Genomic DNA, 22,911 nt, shown 5'->3' on the forward strand with positions numbered 1-22,911 from the left:
TTGGGAGGCTGAGGCAGTAGAATCGCTTGAACCCAGCAGGCAGAGGTTGTAGTGAGCTGAGATTGCGCCATTGCACTTCAACCTGGGCAACAAGAGCGAAACTCCATCTCATAAATAAATAAATAAATAAATAAAACGAACAACAAACTCCATCTCTACAAAAACTTTAAAAGTTGGCCAGGCATGGTGCTGGCATGCCTGTAGTCCCAGCTACTTGGGAGTCTGAAAGAGGAGGATCCCTTGAGCCCAGGAGTTTGAGATTACAGTGAGCTGACTGTGTCACTGCTTTTTTTTTTTTTTTTTGAGACAGGGTCTCACTCTGTCACCAGGCAGGAGTGCAGTGACACAACCATAGTTCATGGCAGCCCCGACCTCCCAGGCTCAGGCGATCCTCCCACCGCAGCCTCCCGAGTAGCTGGGACTACAGGTGTGTGCCACCATGCCTGGATAATTTTTTTGTATTTTTTGTAGAGACAGGGTTTTGCCACATGCCCAGGCTGATCTGGAACTCCTGGACTCAAGCCATCCACCTGCCTCAGCCTCCCAAGATGCAGGGATTACAGGCGTAAACCACCACACCTAGCTGTGCCACTGCTTTTGCACTCCACCCTGGCAACAGAGAGACCCTGTCTCAAACAACAACAACATAAACAAAAACACAACCGCTGGGCACAGTGGCTCATGCCTGTAATCCCAACACTTTGGGAGGCTGAGGCAAGAGGATCGCTTGAGGCCAGGAGGTCGAGAATAGCCTGGGCGACATAGTGAGACCACCCTCATCTCTGCAAAAAAAAAAATTTTTAAACTAAACAAACAAAAAAACCAAGATACTACCACATACCTATTAGAATGGTCAAAATCCAGGACGCTGACAATAGCAAATGCTTTCAAAGATGTGGAGCAAGAGGAACTTGTTAGTGGGATTGTAAAATGGTCCAGCCACTTTGGAAGGCAGTTTGGTAGCTTTTTACCAAACTAAACATAATCACACTCCTCAGTGTTTATCCAAAGGAGCTGAAAACTTATGCCCACATGAAAACCTATACATGGATGTTTATAGCAGCATTATTCATAATTGCCAAAACTTGGAAGCATCCAAGATGTCCTTTAGTAGGTAAATGAATAAACTCTGGTACGTCCAGGCAATGGAATATAATTCAGTGCTAAAAGAAAATGAGCTATTAAGCCATGAAAAGACATGGAGGAAACTCAAATGCATATTGCTAAGTATCATAAACCAATCTAAAAAGGCTACATATTGTATGATCCCAACTTCATGACATTCTAGAAAATATAAAAGTATGGAGATGGTAAAGAGATCAGTGGTTGCTGGGGGTTATGTGGGAGTGAAGGATGAACAGACAGAGCGTAACTGATTTTTAGGACAGCAAAACTACTCTGTATGATACTACAAATGGTATATACATTTGTCCAAACCCACAGACTATACAACAGCAAGAGTGAGCCCTAATGTAAACTACTGACTTTGGGCAATAATGTGTCAATGGGGGATCATCAGCTGTAACAAATTTATCAATCTCATGTACAATGTTGACAATGGGGGAGGTTATACACATGTAGGGGTAAGGAAGTATATGGGAAATCTGTCTCTTTTGCTCAATTTTTCTGTAAACCTAAAACTGCTCTATAAAATAAAGTCTGTTAAAACAAAAAGAAGTAAAGTACTGATACATAGATGATGAACCTTGAAAACATTATGCTAAGAAGCCAGACACATATGGCCACAGAACGTATGATTACATTACATGAAATGCCTAGAATTGGCCAGGCGTAGTGACTCACGCCTGTAATCCCAGCACTTTGGAAGGCCGAGTTGAGTGAATTACTTGAGGTCAGGAGTTGGATACCAGCCTGGCCAACATAGTGAAACCTTGTCTCTACTAAAAATACAAAAATTAGCCAAGCGTGGTGGTGCCCACCTGTAATCCCAGCTACTCGGGAGGCTGAGGCAGGAGAATCGCTTGAACAAGGAGGCAGAGGTTGCAGTGAGCTGAGCTCATGCCACTGCACTCCAAGCCTGCGCCACACAGCGAGACTCCATCCATCCATCCATCAATCAATTAAAAATAAAAATGAAATGCCCACAATAGGCAAATCCTTAGAAAGTACATTAGTGATTGTCAGTAGCTGGAAAAGTAGGGAACGAGGAGCTACCGCTAATGGGCAGGGACTCTTTGTAAGGTTATAAAAATGTCCTAAAATAGCATAACTCTGTGAATATACTAAAAACCATTAAACTAGGGCTGAGCGCGGTGGCTCATGCTTGTAATCCCAGCACTTTGGGAGGCCAAGACGGGCAGACCACTTGAGGTCAGGAGTTTGAGACCAGCCTGGACCAACACTGCAGACGTTGCAGTGAGCTGAGATTGCACCACCACATTCCAGCCTGGGCGACAGAGCGAGACTCTGTCTCAGACAAAACAAACAAACAAAAAACAAAAAACAAAAAAAATACATTAAATTATATAACTTAAATTAGTGAAAGGTATAGTATGTGAATTATATCTTAATAAAGTTGTTTTGGGCCCAGTGCGGTGGCTCACACCTGTAATCCCAGCACTTTGGGAGGCTGAGGCAGGAGAATCGCTTGAACCCAGGAGGCAGAGGTTGCGGTGAGCCAAGATGGCGCCATTGCACTCCAGCCTGGGCAACAAGAGTGAAACTCCGTCTCAAAGAAAAGAAAAAAAATTAAAGCCCAAATAAATTAGAGAAACAAAGTTGTTCAAAAAAGAAAAGCCATTCAGACCAGAATAAAGAGTTAGAAAAAAAAAAAAAACCCTGAATAAATAAAATAGTAAATAAAAGTATCACTCATGGCCAGGCACAGTGGCTCACACCTGTAATCCCAGCACTTTGAGAGGCCAAGGCAGGCAGACCACCTGAGGTCGGGAGTTCAAGACCAGCTTGGCCAACATGGAGAAACCCTGTCTCTACTAAACATACAAAATTAGCTGGGCGTGGTGGTGCATGCCTGTAATCTCAGCTTCTCGGGAGGCTGAGGCAGGAGAACCGCTTGAACCCAGGAGGCAGAGGTTGCTGTGAGCTGAGATTGCGCCACTGCACTCCAGCCTGGGCAAGAAGAGCAAAATTCCGTCTCAAAAAAAAGAAACCCAACAAACCTATCACTCAATGTTCCATGATGTGGAATGTAGGTCCTCACTATAAACATGTATATTTAAATCTTGGTTAAAATCTTAGTCTCATCATTATGCAAATCAAAGCCTAACCAAATCCCTAAAATGTATAACTTCCTGATTTGTTTGGATCTGCCCTAACATCCAACAAGAGAGGGTTAAAACAAACCAATTAAACAAAGAGTTGGCTGTGCACTATGGCTCACGCCTGTAATCCCAGCACTTTGGGAGGCCAAGTCAGGAGGATCACTTGAGGCCAGGAATTCAAGACCAGCCTGGGCAACATAGTGAAATCCAGTCTCTATTTAAATAAGTGAATGATAGATTTAATTTAGGAAAAGACCTGACCTCCAGCTAATGCCCCACTTTTGCAAGAATCAGCTACTATGTCAAGTGTGGTAGGCTTACATTAACCGTCGTTACTATCAGCAAGCTCCTGCTTTCCCCCACAAAGCACAGCAAAATAACGCAAAAGCAGCTGCAATGTGAAGGCTCCCTTTACCCACCAGGACTCCAAACACAAACAAGAATTCCAGTTAAAGACAGACACTTTCGAGAAACTGAAGCCAGAGATGGGATAGCTTAAATGAAACCTTCCCATGCCCAAGGGTTCAGCAGTTGCCGGGATGCCCAAAACAAGAGGGAGATTGAGCATGGAATCAGAGAGAGTTAGAGCCCAAGCAAAGAGTGACAGCAGCCAGGCCCTCACCTCGGGGATCAGCCGCCTCCTCTTCACGCCGGGGACAGAGTCTAGCAGGCCATCGCTGACCAGCTGCTTTCGTTTGCTGGAGTCCTGCAGCGCAGTGAGGACGCTGTCCACAGAGTGCTTCTCAGAAGTCCTGGAATTCACGGAGCAGTCCAGAGCAGCATCTTCGGCCTCTGTCTCCACTTTCACAGTGATACTTTTTAGAACTGTGTCAGAGAAGAAATAGGACTCAGTGGGAAAAACCAGGGCTGCTGAGACATCAGCAGGGTTCTCCAAGCAGCAGGGTGTCTGTGGGCCGCCCTTTGACACCAGTGCTGAGATAATGATGTCTAGTCATAACAAACCTGCGCTTTGCAACAATGCAATCTTTATCTCACTGCACTAGTGCTGTACAATAAAGCCATTTTCCAAGAGCATTTAGTTCAAATTGGTTTAAGCATCTTTTTTTGGGGGGGGGAAGGCAGTGGAAAGAGAGACATAAAATATTATCTTTTTGTGCTTTAAAAAAGTAACTTTTAAAAAGTGACACAAGGTGCTTATAACAAGTGTGTGGGTGGAGGGGGATGAGAACCAGGGAACAAGTGTGTGGGTGGAGGGGACTTTTCACTATATAACTTTGTATATTTTTGGACCATGTGAATGTATGACCTAATCAAAAGTATTCAGTTAAAAACATTTTTTAAAAAGGGCATTTTTTTTACCTTCTTCTACATCTTCGGTGAATTCAGTTGAGTTCATCTTCTATTCCGCTAAATAAAAAGACAAAGACAATGTATTGACTTATTGCTTGATTTATTTCTTAATTTTCTCTACCCACAGAAAATCTTCTTACCCTCCCAACCCCGGCTCTAGGTAACAGAGCAGCACAGCACTGTGGAAGCATGTGTCCTCCTAATTTTGTCTGCAGACACTCAGGAGCAGCCAGGCCTTGTGCATCCCTGCTGGGAGCTCTTCTCCAAGACTTTATGTGAGCAGAACGTGTCTTATAGCATCCACTGATAGTCACTTACTGAGCCATGGGAACATTACATGAACAAATCAACTCTTTAAAAAGACCTCAATTTTAATTATCTCTTTTAAGTCTATGTTTATAAATTCCAGCCACGAAACAAATAAGCTGAAGGATGGGGGCCATGGATCCTGAAATCTTAGGACTTACAGTTGTCAAGAGAACTGTGCTGCCCATGACCTGAAGCTGGCTACTAGCCACACCTGGCTACCAAGGACTCAAAATGTGGCTAGTCCAATAGAGATGTGCTATAAGTGTAAAACACACACCAAATCTCAGGCTTAGCTTAGTAACAGAAATGCAAAATATCTCACTAATAATTCTGTTTTTTTTTTTTTTTTTTTTAGAGGAAAGGTCTCACTCTTTTCACCCTGGCTGGAGTGCAGTAGCACTATCATGGCTCATTGTAGCCTCTGATTCCTGGGCAATCCTCCTGCCTCAGCCTCTGGAATGGCTAGGACTACAGGTACCACATGCCGCCACCCACAGCTAATTTAAAAAAATTTTTTGTAGAGATGCAGTTTCACTATGTTGACCAGGCTGATCTTGAACTCCTCAAGCGATCCTTCCACCTGGGCCTCCCAAAGTGCTGGGATTACACATGTGAGCCACCGTGCCCAGCCCTAATAATTGTTTTATATTGATTACATGTTGAATGATAATATTTTGGACTTACTGGGCTAAATACAATACTTTATTTCATTTATTTATTTATGAAACGGAATCTTGCTCTGTCACCAGGCTGGAGTGCAGTGGCGCGATCTTGGCTTACTGCAACCTCCGCCTCCTGGGTTCAAGTGATTCTCCTGCCTCTGCCTCCCGAGTAGCTGGGACTACAGGCACGCACCACCATGCCCAGCTAATTTTTTGTATTTTTAGTAGAGACAGGGTTTCACCATGTTGGCCAGGATGGTCTTGATCTCTTTGACCTCGTGATCCACCCACCTTGGCCTCCCCATGTGCTGGGATTACAGGCGTGAGCCACCATGCCTGGCCAATACAATACTTTATTAAAGGCCGGGCACGGTGGCTCACGCTTGTAATCCCAGCACTTTGGGAGGCCGAGGCAGGCGGATCACGAGGTCAGGAGATCGAGACCACGGTGAAACCCCGTCTCTACTAAAAATACAAAAAATTAGCCGGGCGTGGTGGCAGGCGCCTGTAGTCCCAGCTACTCGGAGAGGCTGAGGCAGGAGAATGGCGTGAACCCGGGAGGCGGAGCTTGCAGTGAGCCAAGATTGCGCCACTGCACTCCAGCCTGGGTGACAGAGCGAGACTCTGTCTCAAAAAAAACAAAAAAAAAAACAAAAAAAACCAATACTTTATTAAAACTAATTTTATCTGCTTTTTAAAATGTGGCTACTAGAAAATTTAAAATTACATATGTGGATCACATTATATTTCTTAGTAGACAGTGTTAGTATAGCCCTTCCTTCAGAAGCAACGAAGAGAAAAAGGTGCTGTGGATTTTTTTTTGTTTTTTTGAGATAGTCTCGCTCTGTTGCCCAGGCTGGAGTGCAGTGGCGTGATCTCAGCTCACTGCAACCTCCGCCTCCTGGGTTCAAGCAATTCTCCTGCCTCAGCCTCCTGAGTAGCTGGGCGTACAGGCATATGCCACCATTCTCGGCTAATTTTTTGTATTTTTAGTAGAGACGGGGTTTCATCGTGTTAGCCAGGATGGTCTCCATCTCCTGACCTCATGATCCTCCTGCTTCAGTCTCCCAAAGTGCTGGGATTAGAGGTGTGAGCCATTGCGCCCGGCGGTGCTGTGGATTTTTAAGTTTAGGGCTTTGGAGCCCTACAAAATCTGATCCAAACAGACCAGGTGAGGGAATGAGGCAAGAAAGGGGGGCAGTGCTCTGTTCCAGGCTGCAGGGTCTGAAGCAAAACCTGCCCCTACTCCCACTGCCCCAGCTGGAATGGAACTGACACCATGAGGCAAAGTACCACTAAAACAAAACAAACAAAATTACCACTAAGTCTCTGATATCCCCGAATACCATGACAGCATGTACATAAATAGTACAAGACACAAAGGTAGTAACATTTGCAGAAGAATATACATTGCAACTTTTAATGTTGACACTCGGGAGTTGTGATCCCCACAACTGATTAAGCTGACTACAAACACAGAGTTCTCATTTTGGTTGAGGATGAGTGGAGAGCAGGACCAAGAAGTATCTCTTAAGAAATTTCTGGCCAGGAATGGTGGCTCATGCCTGTAATCCCAGCACTTTGGGAGGCTGAGGTGGGCGGATCACCTGGGGTCAGAAGTTAAACACTAGCCTGGCCAACATGGTGAAACTCCATCTCTACTAAAAATACAAAAATTAGCTGGGCATGGCGGCGCACGCCTACAGTCCCAGCTACTTGGGAGGCTGAGACAGGAGAATTGCTTGAACCCGGGAGGCAGAGGTTGCAGTGAGCCAAGATCACACCACTATACCCCAGCCTGGGCGACAGAGTGAGACTCTGTCTCAAAAAAAAAAGAAAGAAACTCTGTAAGCGTGAAGCCATCTAAAATGTTCAGTGAACCATTCAAGGAGTAGCCACAGAATGGCATGTGTTTGACATACAGTACCTGTTTTAGACGGGTGAATGGGGCAGGGATGGCAGCAAGAGGGAGAGTGTGTCTGGGTGATCCATGAGCACAATCATCACTGCAAAGGTCACTAATAATGGCAACACATACAGTGCTTATGATGTGAAGCACTATTTTTAGTGCAAGAACAGTGCACAATAGTGCAAGACAGGCACAATTCTTTTCATCCCTGTATTGCTAATTTTCAGAGGAATGAAAACCAAAATGAGATTTATTTGAAACTGAAAATAATTCCTACTCACCAAGCCATCTCCTACCTGAAAAAACATTACATACAGGGTGATATTGACAGAAAACAAATAATAAGTCAACTTCAAGGGTCCGAGAACTATTTTACCAGAGGTAAATTTTAGCAACTCCTTCCACTGTATTTCAAGGAACTACACCTCACTTTGGATCACCATCATCTGAGCTGGGTGTCTCTGAGTGGCTAGGAGGGCTGGATAATGCCAGGCAGAAATTCAAGACCGGATTCCCAGCCTGGTAGGAGGCCTCTCAAGGAAACACACTGCAGGTCACCTGAATGCCCCTGCCCTTGGAAACTGCCATGGTCACATAACCCATTCCTGCCAATCAAGGGGAGTTCTGAGATGCAGAACAGATGGGGCGAAACGATGACTGTCAGAGGCGGACATATTTTACAAAACAAATTACATTTGGCAGAGAAAAGGCAGAGAGGGAGGAGACAGCGGTTGGTTTATTTGGGGAGGAAAAGGGTCATGGTGAAAGAAAAATTGCAAAGAGTCAAAGATTCTGGTAAGAGGAAAGCATTAAAAGGATGGACAAATACTAGAACAAAACAAAACAGGCGTCGATGAGAGAACACAGCAGACAGGGCCATGGGTGGTGAGAAGGGCAGTATATTTATCTGCCATTATATTCGCCCAACCATGTGTCTCTGGCAGGCCCATCACATAGGGAGCAGTGCAGGGCTGGAGTCCAGGCTGCCACATGGAGCCTGCCGGGAATGTGGCTTGGTGAGCAGAAAGCCTATTTTCTGTTTTTTTATTTTTCCTTGTTTCCAGTGGGGTTGGGAGGAGGCTATTTTCTGAACCACCACCATGAGACCCTACAGCAGGCAATTTGGCCTCTGAATTTTGAGCCCCTAGAAAGTGATGAAGGAAGAGCACACATCTCAGCCACCTGCAGTGGGCAGAGACCCCAGAGGGCTCATGCAGCTGAGGTGGGAGGAAGGGGTGCTGGTGCGGCTGACTGGGCATTCAAGACACCGAGTGCCTGTGCTTTGGAAAACACTTCCGTGTCCATTTATAGACTAGTGACAGATGCTAGGTTAGCCCAAAAGTAGCCCAGAACACAGCATGGTGGACCCCCTTCCCTCCAGGCCAGCAAATCAGCTTCGCTCATTAAGAAGCTGGGGAATTTCCCATTTGCAAGGCCTGGAAACCTCGCACCTGTCCCTGGCTTGTGCAATGGGGAGTGAGGTGAGCATCCTCTGTAACATCTGCAGCCCACCAACTTCACGCCAGGCACTGGGCTGGCCACTGCATGTGTGCCTGTGCCTAACCCTGAGCTATTTTAGTTCCAATTTCAACAAATAGAGAAACCCAGGACAGGTAACTCCTCCAGTGTCACATCACTGAGCGGCAGAACCTGGATTCAAATCGAGTCTTTCTGTGCCTTCCCTCAGCCAGCCAGGGAGAAAATAAGAGTCTTCATTCTTTTGTTAAGCTTCTTCTGATGAACCATGGGCCTGTTTCCAGATTTGAGTCCCTCTGTCCAACAGCACTAGGAAACCACATCTCCTTCTGCCTCCATTAGCACTCTGGAAAGTCAGTCTGCTCCGTGTGTAGAAAGAGACTCCACCCCACAATACAGAAAAGCTTCTACAAGAGGGATGTGTAGGCCACTCCCTGCATCCCCAGCTGACACAGGGACAGCACATCAACAACGTCACAGCTGGGCAGAAAGGGGATGGGGAGCACATTGCTACCTCCATTTCCTGGTCACCTGCCCAGATGAGGATCACAAGCTCTGCTCCTCCTGGTTGGACACCCAGCACCCAGATGCCTAGCATGCCACAGACATTCCTCTCGCCTGCCTGACTACAGGCTACGTAGGCGCTGCCACAACTACCCAACTACCACAGCACCCACCTCCTAAAGGCTGCTGTGAGCATTCCCTTTGCCTCCTGGACTCTGGAGAACTTCTCATTCTGACATTCTCTCACTTTCAAAATGTTCTCATGCCTCCCACCATAAACCTCAAATTATGGGACAGTCAACACATCCACACGTTCCCCAAAATCAACTTTCTCCCCAAGGGATGTCTGTTCTATGTCCCTCAGACAGCTGAGCTAAGCCTAGGAAAAAAGAAAAAGAAAAAAGAGGCCAGGCACGGTGGCTCACGCCTGTAATCCCAGCACTTTGGGAGGCCGAGGCAGGTGGATCACCTGAGGATAGGAGTTGGAGACCAGCCTGACCAACATGGAGAAACCCCATCTCTACTAAAAATACAAAATTAGCCAGGCGTGGTGGTACGTGCCTGTAATCCCAGCTACTCAGGAGGCTGAGGCAGGAGAATCGCTTGAACCCGGGAGGCGGAGGTTGCGAGGAGCCGAGATCGTGCCATTCAACGCCAGGCTGGGCAACAAGAGCGAAACTCCGTCTCAAAAAAAAAAAGAAAGAAAAAGAATAAAGAGAAGGCCAGGCGTGGTGGCTCACGCCTGTAATCCCAGCACTTTGGGAGGCCGAGGCAGGCGGATCACGAGGTCAGGAGATGGAGACCATCCTAGCTAACACGGTGAAACCCCATCTCTACTAAAAAAAAATACAAAAAAAAATTAGTTGGGCGTGGTGGCGGGCGCCCGTAGTCCCAGCTATTCGGGAGGCTGAGGCAGGAGAATGGCGTGAACCCGGGAGGCGGAGCTTGCAGTGAGCCGAGATCGCGCCACTGCACTCCAGCCTGGGCAACAGAGCAAGACTCCGTCTCAAAAAAGAAAGAAAAAAGAAAAAGAAGCCCTTGACCAAGCCAAGGGAAAGTTTAAACAAAAGAAGGAGACTGTGTGTCCATGAGACCCATGAAGCTTGCAGCTGCCTGGAGTTAAAATGCCACAGGTTTCAAGACATGAGAGAGCAACTCCCAAACAAGACCAATCTCCGGTGGTTAATTTAATAAGTGAAAATGCTCCTGTGTTTTTCTGAAACAAATAGCCTAGGAAGCCCCAGGCAAAATGACTGTCATTGGTACAGAAAGGTTTTAAATGTTGCAGAGCTCACAGGAATATATATAATTTTATTTAAATGCCTACTAGTCTCTAACCTTCTGCACAGAGAGAGATAGGCACCGTTCAATCTTCCATTCAGGGCACGTGGGTGAGGAAAGATTAGAAGGTCATCAGTAAAGCCTTCAGTTTACAAAAAGGAGGATAATCCCAAATGTTCAGAAATAACAAGATGCTTTAGCCACTCAAATATCAAATTACAATGGATAAGTTGTTTAAATTGGCTACATAAATAAAGTAACTTGCAGGGCTTAGGGCTATTTCTATGCTTCATGCTGGAATCCGGATGAATCTGAATCCTGACTACCAGCATGCACCTGGCTTGAGTGGAAGGGACACTGAGGAGGAAGAAAGGCAAGGAAAAGGCAGAGAAGTGAGAACCATCCACTGCTGCTTAGGAAGAACCACACCACAAAGAGATAGAAAGGCTGGAAAGAGTTACCCATTAAAGGACACTTCATCTTTTTAGAGTTCATTTTAACAGGGAAGATACATAATGTGGCTTTTCCCCATTTTTTATCAGGTAATGGAGTCATGCCTTAGTATCCTCAGGGGGTTGGTTCCAAGACTCCCAGTGACACCCAAATCCACAGATGTTCAAGTCCCTGATAAAAAATAGCGTAATATTTGCATGTAACCTATGTACATCCTCCTGCATACTTTAAATCATCTCCAGATTACTTATAATAATACAATGTAAGTGGTATATAAATAGTGGTTATAGTGCATAGTTTTTTCGTGGTGTAATTTTTTACTGGTTTTTCTTTTGGATTTTTTTTTTTAAGATGGGTTCTGTCACCCAGGCTGGAGTGCAGTGGTATGATCGTGGCTTACTGCAGCCTTAACCTCCTGGACTCAAGCCATCCTCCCACCTCAGCCTCCCAAGTAGCTGGGACCACAGGCATGCGCCACCACATACAGCTAGTTTTTTATTTTGTAGAGACGGGCCTCCCTACATTGCCCAAGCTGGTCTCAAACTCTGGGGCTCAAGCAATCCACCCACCTCGACCTCCCAAAGTGCTGGGATTAGAGGCGTGAGCCACTGTGTCCAGCTCCAGCTTCTGGAATATTTTCTACCTGCAGTTGGATGAACCTGCAGATGTGGCGGGGCCTACTGTACATGCACACAGAACAAAAATCAGCAAGCACGAACGGATATTTGGTTAAAAAGTCCACTGTCGGCTGGGCGCAGTGGCTCACACCTGTAACCCCAGCATTTTGGGAGGCCGAGCCAGGTGGATCACGAGGTCAAGATATGGAGACCGTACTGGCTAACATGGTGAAACCCCGTCTCTACTAAAAATACAAAAATCAGCTGGGCGTGGAGGCACCCACCTGTAGTCCCAGCTACTCGGGAGGCTGAGGCAGGAGAATCACTTGAACCTGGGAGACAGAGGTTGCAGTGAGCCGACATTACGCCACTGCACACCAGTCTGGGAGACAGAGAAAGACTTCGTCTCAAAAAAGAAAAAAAAAAAAAAAAAAGAACTGGGATGGGAGATGACATGGTCTTCTAAGCAGGGGGCAGTTGATCAGGATCACTGGCCTTTTCCCTGTCCAGCCCATAGATTTCCAAAAGGACATTCTCTAGTGAACCCACAGGCGGCTGGGAGTGGCCCGGGGTACCTTTCTATCACGTTCTTTGAATAGTCGGTTGCTGTGGAGAGAGCAGACAGACCAGGTCTTTTTGTGACAGTAGTGTGAGCCTAATCAGAGCTGCCAGAGGCCTGTGGCCGGGGAGTCACACAGGACAAGCAGCAGGCCCAGAAATGGGAAGTACTTGGGCTTCCTGCAACCTGGAGGTTCAAATTCCAGCCAGCTGACTCCGGATTTTACCCTGCTAGATCAGAGATGTCCTCGCCACTGCACTGAGGTGCCAGTCCGGGAAGACCTGGCCTCAGCAGCCCTGACCTCATGCCACTCAGGGGCAAATCCCCCTTACCCCTAAGAGCTGTTTCCAGATGTAAACTGAAGCAAACTCTCACTACCAGAAGATTCCCTTGAGAATGTGGGCCCCAGAACAGGAATGTGATTGGAACCTGAGACAACAGGGATGGTGGCTGTGTGGCCCCTGCCACACACAAAAAGTGGAGAGAATATGCTCAGTCATTAACAAAACAAACTCAAGGGTTTTAAAAATCTAACCAAGACCTAAACCTTAACTTCAATCTTTTCACAATTGCCATGTCTGATTTGATTTCAAGGAACTTCTCTGCTACAGGTGACACTGACTTCTAAAAATTAAACCTAGAAGAGGGGGACAGTAGTTAGTATTCCTGTGGCACAGGCTCCATGTTCTAAGTGTTACGTATGTCAACCCACACAGTCCCCACAAGCACTGCTTCTTGTGCAGATAGGGAATGGGGCGGGGGTGGGGGTGCATTTGTGCCACCCGAGGGATGCAGCTGAGATCAAGGAGCAGGAAGGACTTCAGGAGACTCCCGGCATGACAGCTTCATTCCAGCCTTCCAAGAAAGCTGGGACTGAGGAATGGGCCATACCTCCCAGCTTTCTTTCCCTCTTCCTGCTGAGCTGTGAGCTGGGTGCAGGTGCACAAGCAAGTCAACTAGCCAGATGGGCCAGCCTGTGACCAAGGCAGGAACTAGTGCAGGTGACACCCCAAAAAATTGAATTCTGTACTAAACTTTGGGAGTCAGATGGAACTGCATGAAACCCTGGCTTTTAATCCAGTTTTTTAAAATTTTTTTTTTTTCCCAGAGATGGGGGTCTTGCTCTGTTACCCAGGCAGAGTGCAATAGTATGATCAGAGCTCACTGTAGCCTTGAACTCCTGGGCTCAGATGATTCTCCCATCTCTGCCTATGAGTAGCTAGGACTACAGGTGCACGCCACCACACCCAGCTAATTTTTTATTTTTTGTAGAGACAGGGTCTCCAGGTGTTGCCTAAACTGGTCTCAAACTCCGGGCTTCCAGCAACCCTCCTGCCTCAGCCTCCCAAAGTGCTGGGATTTCAGGTGTAAGCCCCCACACCTGGCCCTTAACCCAGCCCAGTTTTCAAAGAGGGCTTTTTTGTTCGTTTTTGGAGACGGAGTCTCGCTCTGTTGCCCAGACTGGAGCGCAGTGGCGCAATTTCGGCTCACTGCAACCTCTGCCTCCCGGGTTCAAGTGATTCTCCTGCCTCAGCCTCCCAACTATCTGGGATTACAGGCATGCACCACCACACCCGGCTAATTTTTGTATTTTTAGTAGAGACAGGGTTTCACCATGTTGGCCCAGCTGGTCTCAAACTCCTGACCTCAAGTGATCCACCCGCCTCGGCCTCCCAAAGTGCTGAGATTACAGGCATGAGCCACTGCGCCCAGCCCAAAAAGGTTTTTAACCCAGTTAAAATATTTAACATCTAACAACAGGCCAGCTGTTTACCTACCCATCCAAGCTGCATTCTGTAATAGGAGCTGGACACATCTACCTCACCTCAAAAAGTTTTTGTGAAAATTACAAAGGAGAAAGTGTCTGTCACGTAGCACTCAATGTTACCTATTATAAAGCTTCTTTTTTTTTTTTTTTAAGGAAAAGATGTTTAAAGCGCATTTTATTTTTTTATTTTTTTGAGGCAAAGTCTCATTCTGTCGCCCAGGCTGGAGTGCAGTGGCACGATCTCAGCTCACTGCAACCTTTGCCTCCTGGGTTCAAGCGATTCTCCTGCCTCAGCCTCCCAAGTAGCTGGGATTACAGGCATGCACCACCATGCCCGATTAATTTCTGTATTTTTGGCCGGGCGCGGTGGCTCATGCTTGTAATCCCAGCACTTTGGGAGGCCGAGGCGGGCTGATCGCGAGGTCAGGAGATCGAGACCATGGTGAAACCCCGTCTCTACTAAAAATACAAAAAAAATTAGCCAGGCGTGGTGGCGGGCGCCTATAGTCCCAGCTACTCTGAGAGGCTGAGGCATGAGAATGGCGTGAACCCAGGAGGCGGAGCTTGCAGTGAGCCGAGATCACGCCACTGCACTCCAGCCTGGGCAACAGAGAGAGACTCCGTCTCAAAAAAAAAAAAAAAAAAAAAAAAAAAAAAAAAAAAAAAAAAAATTCTGTATTTTCAGTAGAGACGGGGTTTTACCATGTTGGCTAGGCTGGCCTTGAACTCCTGGCCTCAAGTGATCTACCCGCCTCGGCCTCCCAAAGTCCTGGGATTACAGGTGTGAGCCATCCCGCCCAGCCTAAAGTGCATTTTAATAGTGAATTTTTAAGAACTGCAAATTAAATAAAATGGCTTAAAAGATTAAAAAGGTTTAGTAACTTTTCTTTCCAATGAAACACAGAAACTGGAGGGAGGGGGATGAAACCAAATAAAATGCTCTCCCTGAGGACAGGAGGAATGTTCCCATGCCATCCACTCTGGTGCCGCGGGTCTCTGGGTTCACAGGACCGGCTGGGAGCCTCGAGGCTCTCAGGACCCAGCCCCCTTGGCAGTGGCATCCTGCCCAAGGGACTTGCAGGACATGTTCGCAATTTGTTTTTATTTTTAGGCACATCTGCAAATGCAGTTTGAAAAATACCAGTCCTCACAAAACCAGGGCAATTTTCCCCCGAGTTTTTCTAAAGCTGTAATTGTAGCTGCCTTCCTTATTCAGTCAGAGCACAACCTCATCTTCCGCATGCAGCCAAGCACAGCCGCACAACCCTGCCCGCGCGCCTGTGATTTGGCGTCTTAATCTTTGGTCACTTGCGTCTTGAGTCTTGAGTAAATGTGCCATCTTCCTCAGCTAAGAAGTTCCACTTACGTTCTCCCCAACCTCATGGAGGGCTACCTCCTCACATGGCTCACAGGAGACTCTGCGTATTAACCTTGGCATGCAGAAGCTGAGGCTCAAGGTGGAAGGAGGGACCGCACATTCCAGCATCCAGCCACGTGACTGACTGCACAACGGTGACTAATTTTCCTAGGAGGTATAAGCTGAGTTTCCGCTGCACTTCCCATTTTTTCAAGTGTTTTATCTTGTGACCACACCAGCTAATTAGGGTTCGGGGCAGTCGGGTGTATACTGCACCCCCAATCCTAAGCAAGCCTTGGTCCTTCGCTCTGCTAGCTCCATGCTCAAACCAAAACAGCCCCTGACATACAAGAAAAGGCCAGTAAATGACTTATTCAATTGAGCAATCAATGCCCTGATACTGATGCAACTGTGTTTCACTAGTCAGAAATAACTGAAAATCAGACAAGAGGAGAGGTGGCCATAGGTAGAAAAAAAAAACTAAGAGGGCTGATTGATTGACTGATTGATTTGAGACGGAGTCTCGCTCTGTTGCCCAGGATGGAGTGCAGTGGTGCGACCTCGGCTCTCTGCAACTCTGCATCCCGGGTTCAAGCAATTCTCCTGTCTCAGGCTCCCGAGTAGCTGGGACTACAGTCATGTGCCACCACACCTGGCTAATTTTTGTATTTTTCAGTAGAGATGGGGTTTCGCCATGTTGGCCAGGCTGGTCTCGAACTCCTGTCCTCAAGAGATCCACCCACCTTAGCCTCCCAAAGTGCTGGGATTACAAGTATGAGCCACCACATCCAGCCAAGAGGGCTGACTTTAAATACGCGTTTCAACTTGGATTAAAAATTGGCGGGGGGCGGGGGGGCGGTCTGGGCATGGTGGCTCATGCCTATAATCCCATCACTTTGGGAGGCCGAGGTGGGCAGATCACCCGAGGTTGAGAGACCAGCCTGGCCAACATGACAAAACCCCGTCTCTACTAAAAATACAAAAATTAGCTGGGTATGGTGGCACGGGCCTGTAATCCCAGCTGTTTAGGAGGCTGAGGCAAGAGAATCCTTGAACCTGGGAGGTGGAGGGTCCAGTGAGCTGAGATAGTGTCATTGCACTCCAGCCTGGGTGAGAGCAAGACTCTGTCTCAAAAAAAAAATCGAGGTGGGGCAGGCATAGTGGCTCACACCTGTAATCTCAGCCAAAGACATGTGGAACACTTGACTCCAGGAGTTTGAGACCAGCCTGGGCAATACGGTGAATCCCCATCTCTATAAAAAATACAAAAAAAATTGCCGGCACGGTGGCTCATGCCTGTAGCCTCAGCACTTTGGGAGGCTGAGGCAGGCGGATCACTTGCGGTCAGGAGTTCAAGACCAGCCTGGCCAACATGGTTAAACCCCATCTCTACTAAAAATACAAAAATTAGCCAGGTGTAGTGGCAGACACCTGAAATCCCAGCTACTCGGAAGGCTGAGGCAGGAGAATTGCTTGAACCTGGGAGGCGGTGGTTGCAGTGAGCTGGCATCATGCCATTGCACTCCAGCCTGGACAACAAGGGCAAAACTCCATATCAAAAAAATTAGCCAGGCATGGTGGCACAGGCCTGTAGTTCCAGCCACCTGGGAGGCTGAAGTGGGAGGATCGTTTGAGCCCAGGAGGTTGAAGCTGCAGTGAGCTGTGATCGTGCCACTGCACTCCATCCTGGGTGACAGAGTAAGACCCTGACTAAAAAAAAAAAGGAAGCTGGGCACAGTGGTGTGCACCCATAGTCCCAGCTACTCAAGAGGCTCAGGCGGAAGCATTGCTTGAGCCTAGGAGTTCAAGATTAGCCTCGTCAACACAGCCAGACTCTGTCTTACAAAAAATGGAGGGAGAGCATGGTATCAGGTGATCTGCTGAGAAAAATTCAGCTCTAAAACAATAGTTTGTAAAAGTGGTTTTCATACAAAATTCACAGACTAACATGCCAAGCATTCACTGCCACTCTTAAAACAGCCCCTCTCATGTTTAACACTCTGAGGGCTGATACTGGCACGCAGAGCTCTTAGTTTGGCATGTGTGGGGAACCTGTGGCAGCTAATCCCAGAAACCACAAGAGCTCTGGGTTGAAACAATGATGTTGCAAGAAACACTGATGTATTAGAAATGGAAGAAGAGCACTATCAAATTTGGAGAAGGAAAGAGACTGTCAGAGCAAGGTGATACAAAGCACCAAAAAAATCCGTTTTTAGCACATTTTTTTGTGTGTGACTTTATTTCTTTTTCTTTTCTTTTTGAGACAGAGTCTTGCTCTGTCACCCAGGCTGGAGTGCAGTGTGGCACGCTCTTGGCTCACTGCAGCCTCCTTCTCCCAGGTTCAAGCAATTCTCCCGCTTCAGCCTCCCGAGTAGCTGGGATTACCCACCACCACACCTGGCTAATTTTTGTATTTTTAGTAGGTATGAGGTTTTGCCATGTTGGCCAGGCTGGTCTGGAACTCCTGACCTCAGGTGATCCACCCGCTTCGGCCTCCCAAAGTGCCGGGACTACAGGTGTGAGCCACTGCACCCAACCATTTAAGTTTCATTTTAAAAATTTATCCCGGTCAGGTGGTGGCTCACACCTGCAATCCCAGCACTTTGGGAGGCCGACACAAGTAAATCACTTGAGCTCAGGAGTTCGAGACCAGCCTGGCCAACATGGTGAAACCCCGTATCTACTAAAAATATAAAAAATTAGCCAGGTGTGGTGGCACATACCTGTAGGTCCAGCTACTTGAGAGGCTGAGGTGGGAGGATCGCTTGAGCCCGGGAGTCAGTGGTTGCAATGGGCCTAGACTGTGCCACTGCACTCCAGGTTGGGCTAAAGAGAGAGACCCTGTCTGAAAAATTCCCAGAGTAAAATTGACTCTCTGGGAGTGTATCAATCTATGAAAAATAACACATGTAGGCTAGGCGTGGTGGCTCACGCCTGTAATCTCAGCACTTTGGGAGGCCGAGGTGGGCAGATCACCTAAGGTCAGGAGTTTGAGACCAGCCTGTCCAACATGGTGAAACCCTGTCTCTGCTAAAAATACAAAAATTAGCCGGGTATGGTAGTGCACGCCTGTGATCCCAGTTACTCGGGTGGGTGAGGCAGAAGAATCACTTGAACCCAGGAGGCGTAGGATGCACTGAGCTGAGATTGTGCCACTGCATTCTAGCCTGGGTGACAGAGTGAGACTGCATCTCAGGAAAAAAAAAAAAAAAAAGAAAGATAACACATATACACATCCCTATAAACACCACTAAAAAGATACAGAATAGGTTTCCCATTCCAAAGATTAATTCTACAATTAATTCCCCAAGCTTACCTTAGCCAATGATGGGAACAATGCAATTAGGTTAGCAACCAAAATCTATCACTTAACACCAAAATTAAGCACCAGGCCAGGCGCGATGGCTCACGCCTGTAATCCTAACACTTTGGGAGGCTGAAGCCAGTGGATCACTTGAGGTCAGGAGTTCAAGACCAGCCTGGCCAATATGGTGAAACCCCATCTCTACTAAAAACACAAAAATTAGATGGGTGTGGTGGCACGCACCTGTAATCCCAGTTACTTGGGAGGCTGAGGCAGGAGAATCACTTGAACCCAGGAGATGGACGTTGCAGTGGGCCAAGATCACGCCACTGCACTCCAGCCTGGGCAACAGAGTGAGACTCCATCTCAAAAAAAAAAAAAAAAAATTAAGCACCAGGAAAAAAACACTACATCCCAGCCTCCCATATACAAACACCAAATCATTTTTGCTGGTTGGCTAGTGACCTTCGCACTTTATGCTTCTACATTATACAATTTGAGGTATTTAAACTTTTCATCATGGTGTCAACACAATTCATATAAACATGCTGTTTTCTTTCTCATTGCTTCCAGGGACTTTCTAGGCAGTGCTAAAAAGTAGCAGGTGAGACATTAATATAGGATATTACATTTTCACCTAATCAAACCTGTGTCAGGGCTCACTCCAATTTTTCTCTTTGTAATTATTGGACATTCTGCTATGCTTTTGCTCACACAGGGGTGCTTAGGAGCCAAGAAAGAACCCAAAGGGAGAGGATGTAAAGAAAATGTGTCAATATGGCACCTTTTAATAGATTGTTGGGATGCTGTCTCATCTGCCAGTTCCTAACTAGCCTGTCTTCTTGCTGGGCGTGGAGAAGGTAGGCGGAATCACATAAAACTTTCCTGTTATATTAGTTCTTCAACAAGAAGATGGCATCTCTGGTAACAAAAAAAAAAAAAAAAAAAAAAAAAGGCTGGGTGCGGTGGTCCACACCTGTAATCCCAGCACTTTGGGAGGCCGAGGCTGGCGAATGACCTGACGTCGGGAGTTCAAGACCAGCCTGACCAACATGGAGAAATCCCGTCTCTACTAAAAATACAAAACTAGCCGGGCATGGTGGTGTGCGCCTATAATCCCAGTTACTTGGGAGGCTGAGGCAGGAGAATCACTTGAACCCAAGAGGCGGAGGTTGCGGTGAGCCGAGATCGCGCCATTGCAATCCAGCCTGGGCAACGAGAGCGAAACTCTGTCTCAAGAAAAAAAAAAAAAAGAAAGGCTGGGTGCGGTGACTCACGCCTGTAATCCCAACATTTTGGGAGGCCAAGGTGAGCGGATCACAAGGTCAGGAGATCGAGACCATCCTGGCTAACACAGTGAAAGTCCGTCTCTACTAAAAATACAAAAAATTAGCTGGGAGTGGTGGCACGCGCCTGTAGTCCCAGCTACTCGGGAGGTTGTGGCAGGAAAATCCCTTGAACCTGGGAGGCGGAGGCTGCAGCGAGAAGAGATCACGCCACTGCACTATAGCCTGGTGACAGAGTGAGACTCCGTCTAAAAAAAAAAAAAAGCACGGTGGTTCATGCCTATGATCCCAGCACTTTGGGAGGCCAGGCAGGCAGATCACCTGAGGTCGGGAAACCAGCCTGGGCAACATGGTGAAACTCCGTCTCTACTACAAATACAAAAATTAGCAAGGCATGGTGGCACATGGACTGTAATCCCAGCTACTAGGTGAGGCTGAGGCAGGAAAATCGCTTGAACCCGGGAGGCAGACGTTGCAGTGAGCAGAGATCGAGCCACTGCACTCCAGCCCGGGTGACAGAGCAAGACTCCGTCTCAAAAAAAAAAAAACTCATGTTCCATGACAGGAGGTTTATGTGACAGATTTCAAGGGCCACACAGACACCAGCTAACCCAGCAGCAGCAACTGGCTGCTCTGGCTCCATCTTTCCTCTAGAATCCAAGAGGCTCTCTCCATTCATTTAGGAAATACGCACTGAGCGCCTACTAAGTTATGAGACACTGGGTTAGAGGCTAGGGATGTGAAACTGTGAGGGCGATAAAAAATCTTGCCCAAGTCCCATTACCGAGGGAAGCTTGATAGGCTCTTGTATGGTAGTATAAAGCCAAAATCTAGGGATGAATGGTTTTAAAAAAAGAGAAAAACGGACTGCAAGGGTGGAAGTGGGGAGCGGGTAACAAGAGAACGTCCTCCATCCCGGCCGTTTATATACCTGGCTAGTCTCAAGGACTCACTTCCTTACCTCAGTATCCTGCAACCGTAGCTTTCTGGCACTATGCCACGCTGCCCTGTGGCATGTTTACTATCTGTATTCAACCATTCAAAAGTTACTTTAAGGAGATGAACTGCACATTTCCAACTCTGGTGAGTAAACTTGTTCCTCCCGGCACTCTTGTCGAGTTAGCCTTTACGAGCAGAATTCTTCCAGAAAGACCACCTGAGCAATCAATAAAACTTGTATCTCTGTAAAAACACCTTGTTTAAAATATCTACATAGGGAGACGTAGGTAAACAAGCACACAAGGGCCTCCAAATCGGTGGTGCACAGCTCATGGATGAGGCAAGGGCAAAGCATGCGTGGGAAATCACGTTTATCAGAGACAGGGAAAGGAGCGGTCACGAGGAGCGGCGAGCGCCCCAGGCTTTAGCTTTGCGGCCGGCCGGCCAGGCCTCGCGCCAGCCCGGGTGCACACCCAAGGCGCCGGGCCCGCCTCCAGCTCCTGGGCAGCGGGAACCGCGAACCGCCGTGGAACGGCCGGGAAGGGAGCGCTGCGCCCCCTGGCGGCGGGGCCCATCCCTCTCCGCTCCCGGCCGCGGCCGCCGCCGCGGGCCGGCCTCGCTCCATTTGCAGCCTCCGGAGGCTTCGTTCCTCCGAGCGGCGGCTCCCCAGGCCTCCCGCTCGCCGCCCGGCATCTCCCTCCAGTCCCCGCCCCCTGCTCCCGCTCCGACACCCCCTTCCATACGCCGAGCAGTGCCCCGCCACAGCACCGCCGAGCGCGAGCGCCAAGCGTCCGCGAGTACGGCAGAGCCTTCCGGCCGCCCCGGCCGCTCCATCGCGGCGCCCGGCGGGGGTGCGGGGCCGGCGCGCGGCGCGAGTGGGGCGGACAGCGGAGGCGACGCGGACGGTTCCACCGCGCGAACCCCCCGCCCCCGCGCGGCGCGCGTGCTCCCCAGAACGCCATGGAGCCGCCGCGTTCCGAGCGGGCACAAAGGGGCGCGCAGCACAATGGGCGCGGCGAGCCCGTGGGCGCCCGGCGCCCGCTCCGGTGGCTCGGCCCGCGCGGGGGTGGGCGCTACTACCGGCGGGCGCGCTCGGAGCAGCCCCCCTCCGCGTCCCCTCCCCTGCTCCCGCCCCCACCCCAGCATGGATGTTGCAGCCACTCTCCCGGGCGCTCGCCCCGGAGCCGCCAACGCTGCCGCCGCCGCGCGGCCGGCTTGATCCGCCCCGCACTTACCTGGGACGCGAGTTCTGTACTTTGCCGGGCGGGCCCGCGCCGAGTTTGGGCGCCACGTGGGGGGGAGGGCGCGGGGCCGGGGAGTGGGGACCGCGCGCGGAGGGCCTGGCCGGGGCGGCCCGGGGAGGCGCTGGGGGCGGCGGGCGAGTGAGCGCCGTGTATTTTCCCCTCTCTTTGTGTGTGTCCGTGCGCTGCGCTCTCGCGTGACGTGACGGGACTCCGTGTGTCATTTCCGCACAAGGACACAGGAGCCCCCGCTGCAGTGGAACCACAACCCCTCCGCCCCCACCCCCGGCCCGCCCCTCCCCCTCAGCGGGGCACACGCGGGACCGGCGGCGGCGGCGCTCGGGCGTGAACGGCCGCGGCGGGGAGCTCGGGCGCGCACTCCGGGGACCCAGGCGGCCCGGCGCGCTCGGCCGGCGCAGTGGCTCCACGTGGGCCCGCGCTGGCTGCCCGGGGCGGGGGTGAGGGCGGCGGCCGCGCACCCACGGCGCGCCGGGCAGGCGCCGCGAACAATGTTCCCTGTACCCCATGTGTCCTCCCACCGCAAGTCCGTCCTCGGAAACGTGGTTTCTCAGACCCGAGAGTTTGGCCCCAAACGGCTTTTTCTACTTTTTTGCCCCTTGCGGGACGGCGACTGTGCAGAACTTGTCCCGCCTCGCGCCCACGCCTCTCCCGCATTTTTGGCCTTTGGGCCTT

General features: G+C 49.1%; 1 protein-coding gene across 2 annotated transcripts in view; it reads right to left on the reverse strand.

Annotated features, from left to right (window-relative positions):
- BEND3 (BEN domain containing 3) overlaps positions 1-22,468 on the reverse strand; it is a 49,800-nt gene extending 27,332 nt beyond the window's left edge. Inside the window, exons 1-3 of one of the 2 annotated variants that reach the window (XM_055260402.2) lie at positions 22,213-22,468; positions 4,563-4,610; positions 3,865-4,067 (exon numbers count right to left, since the gene is read on the reverse strand). In XM_055260402.2, the coding sequence (XP_055116377.1) occupies positions 3,865-4,067; positions 4,563-4,599 (240 nt within the window). In that variant the 5' untranslated portion in view covers positions 4,600-4,610; positions 22,213-22,468. Of the gene's footprint in view, positions 1-3,864; positions 4,068-4,562; positions 4,611-20,999; positions 21,344-22,212 lie in introns of those variants that run through there. The other variant, XM_055260393.2, reaches the window with a different exon arrangement.
- Positions 22,469-22,911: the final 443 nt, after the last annotated feature.

This window comes from Symphalangus syndactylus, chromosome 2, assembly GCF_028878055.3.
Source record: "Symphalangus syndactylus isolate Jambi chromosome 2, NHGRI_mSymSyn1-v2.1_pri, whole genome shotgun sequence".
NCBI classification, from domain to species: Eukaryota; Metazoa; Chordata; class Mammalia; order Primates; family Hylobatidae; genus Symphalangus; species Symphalangus syndactylus.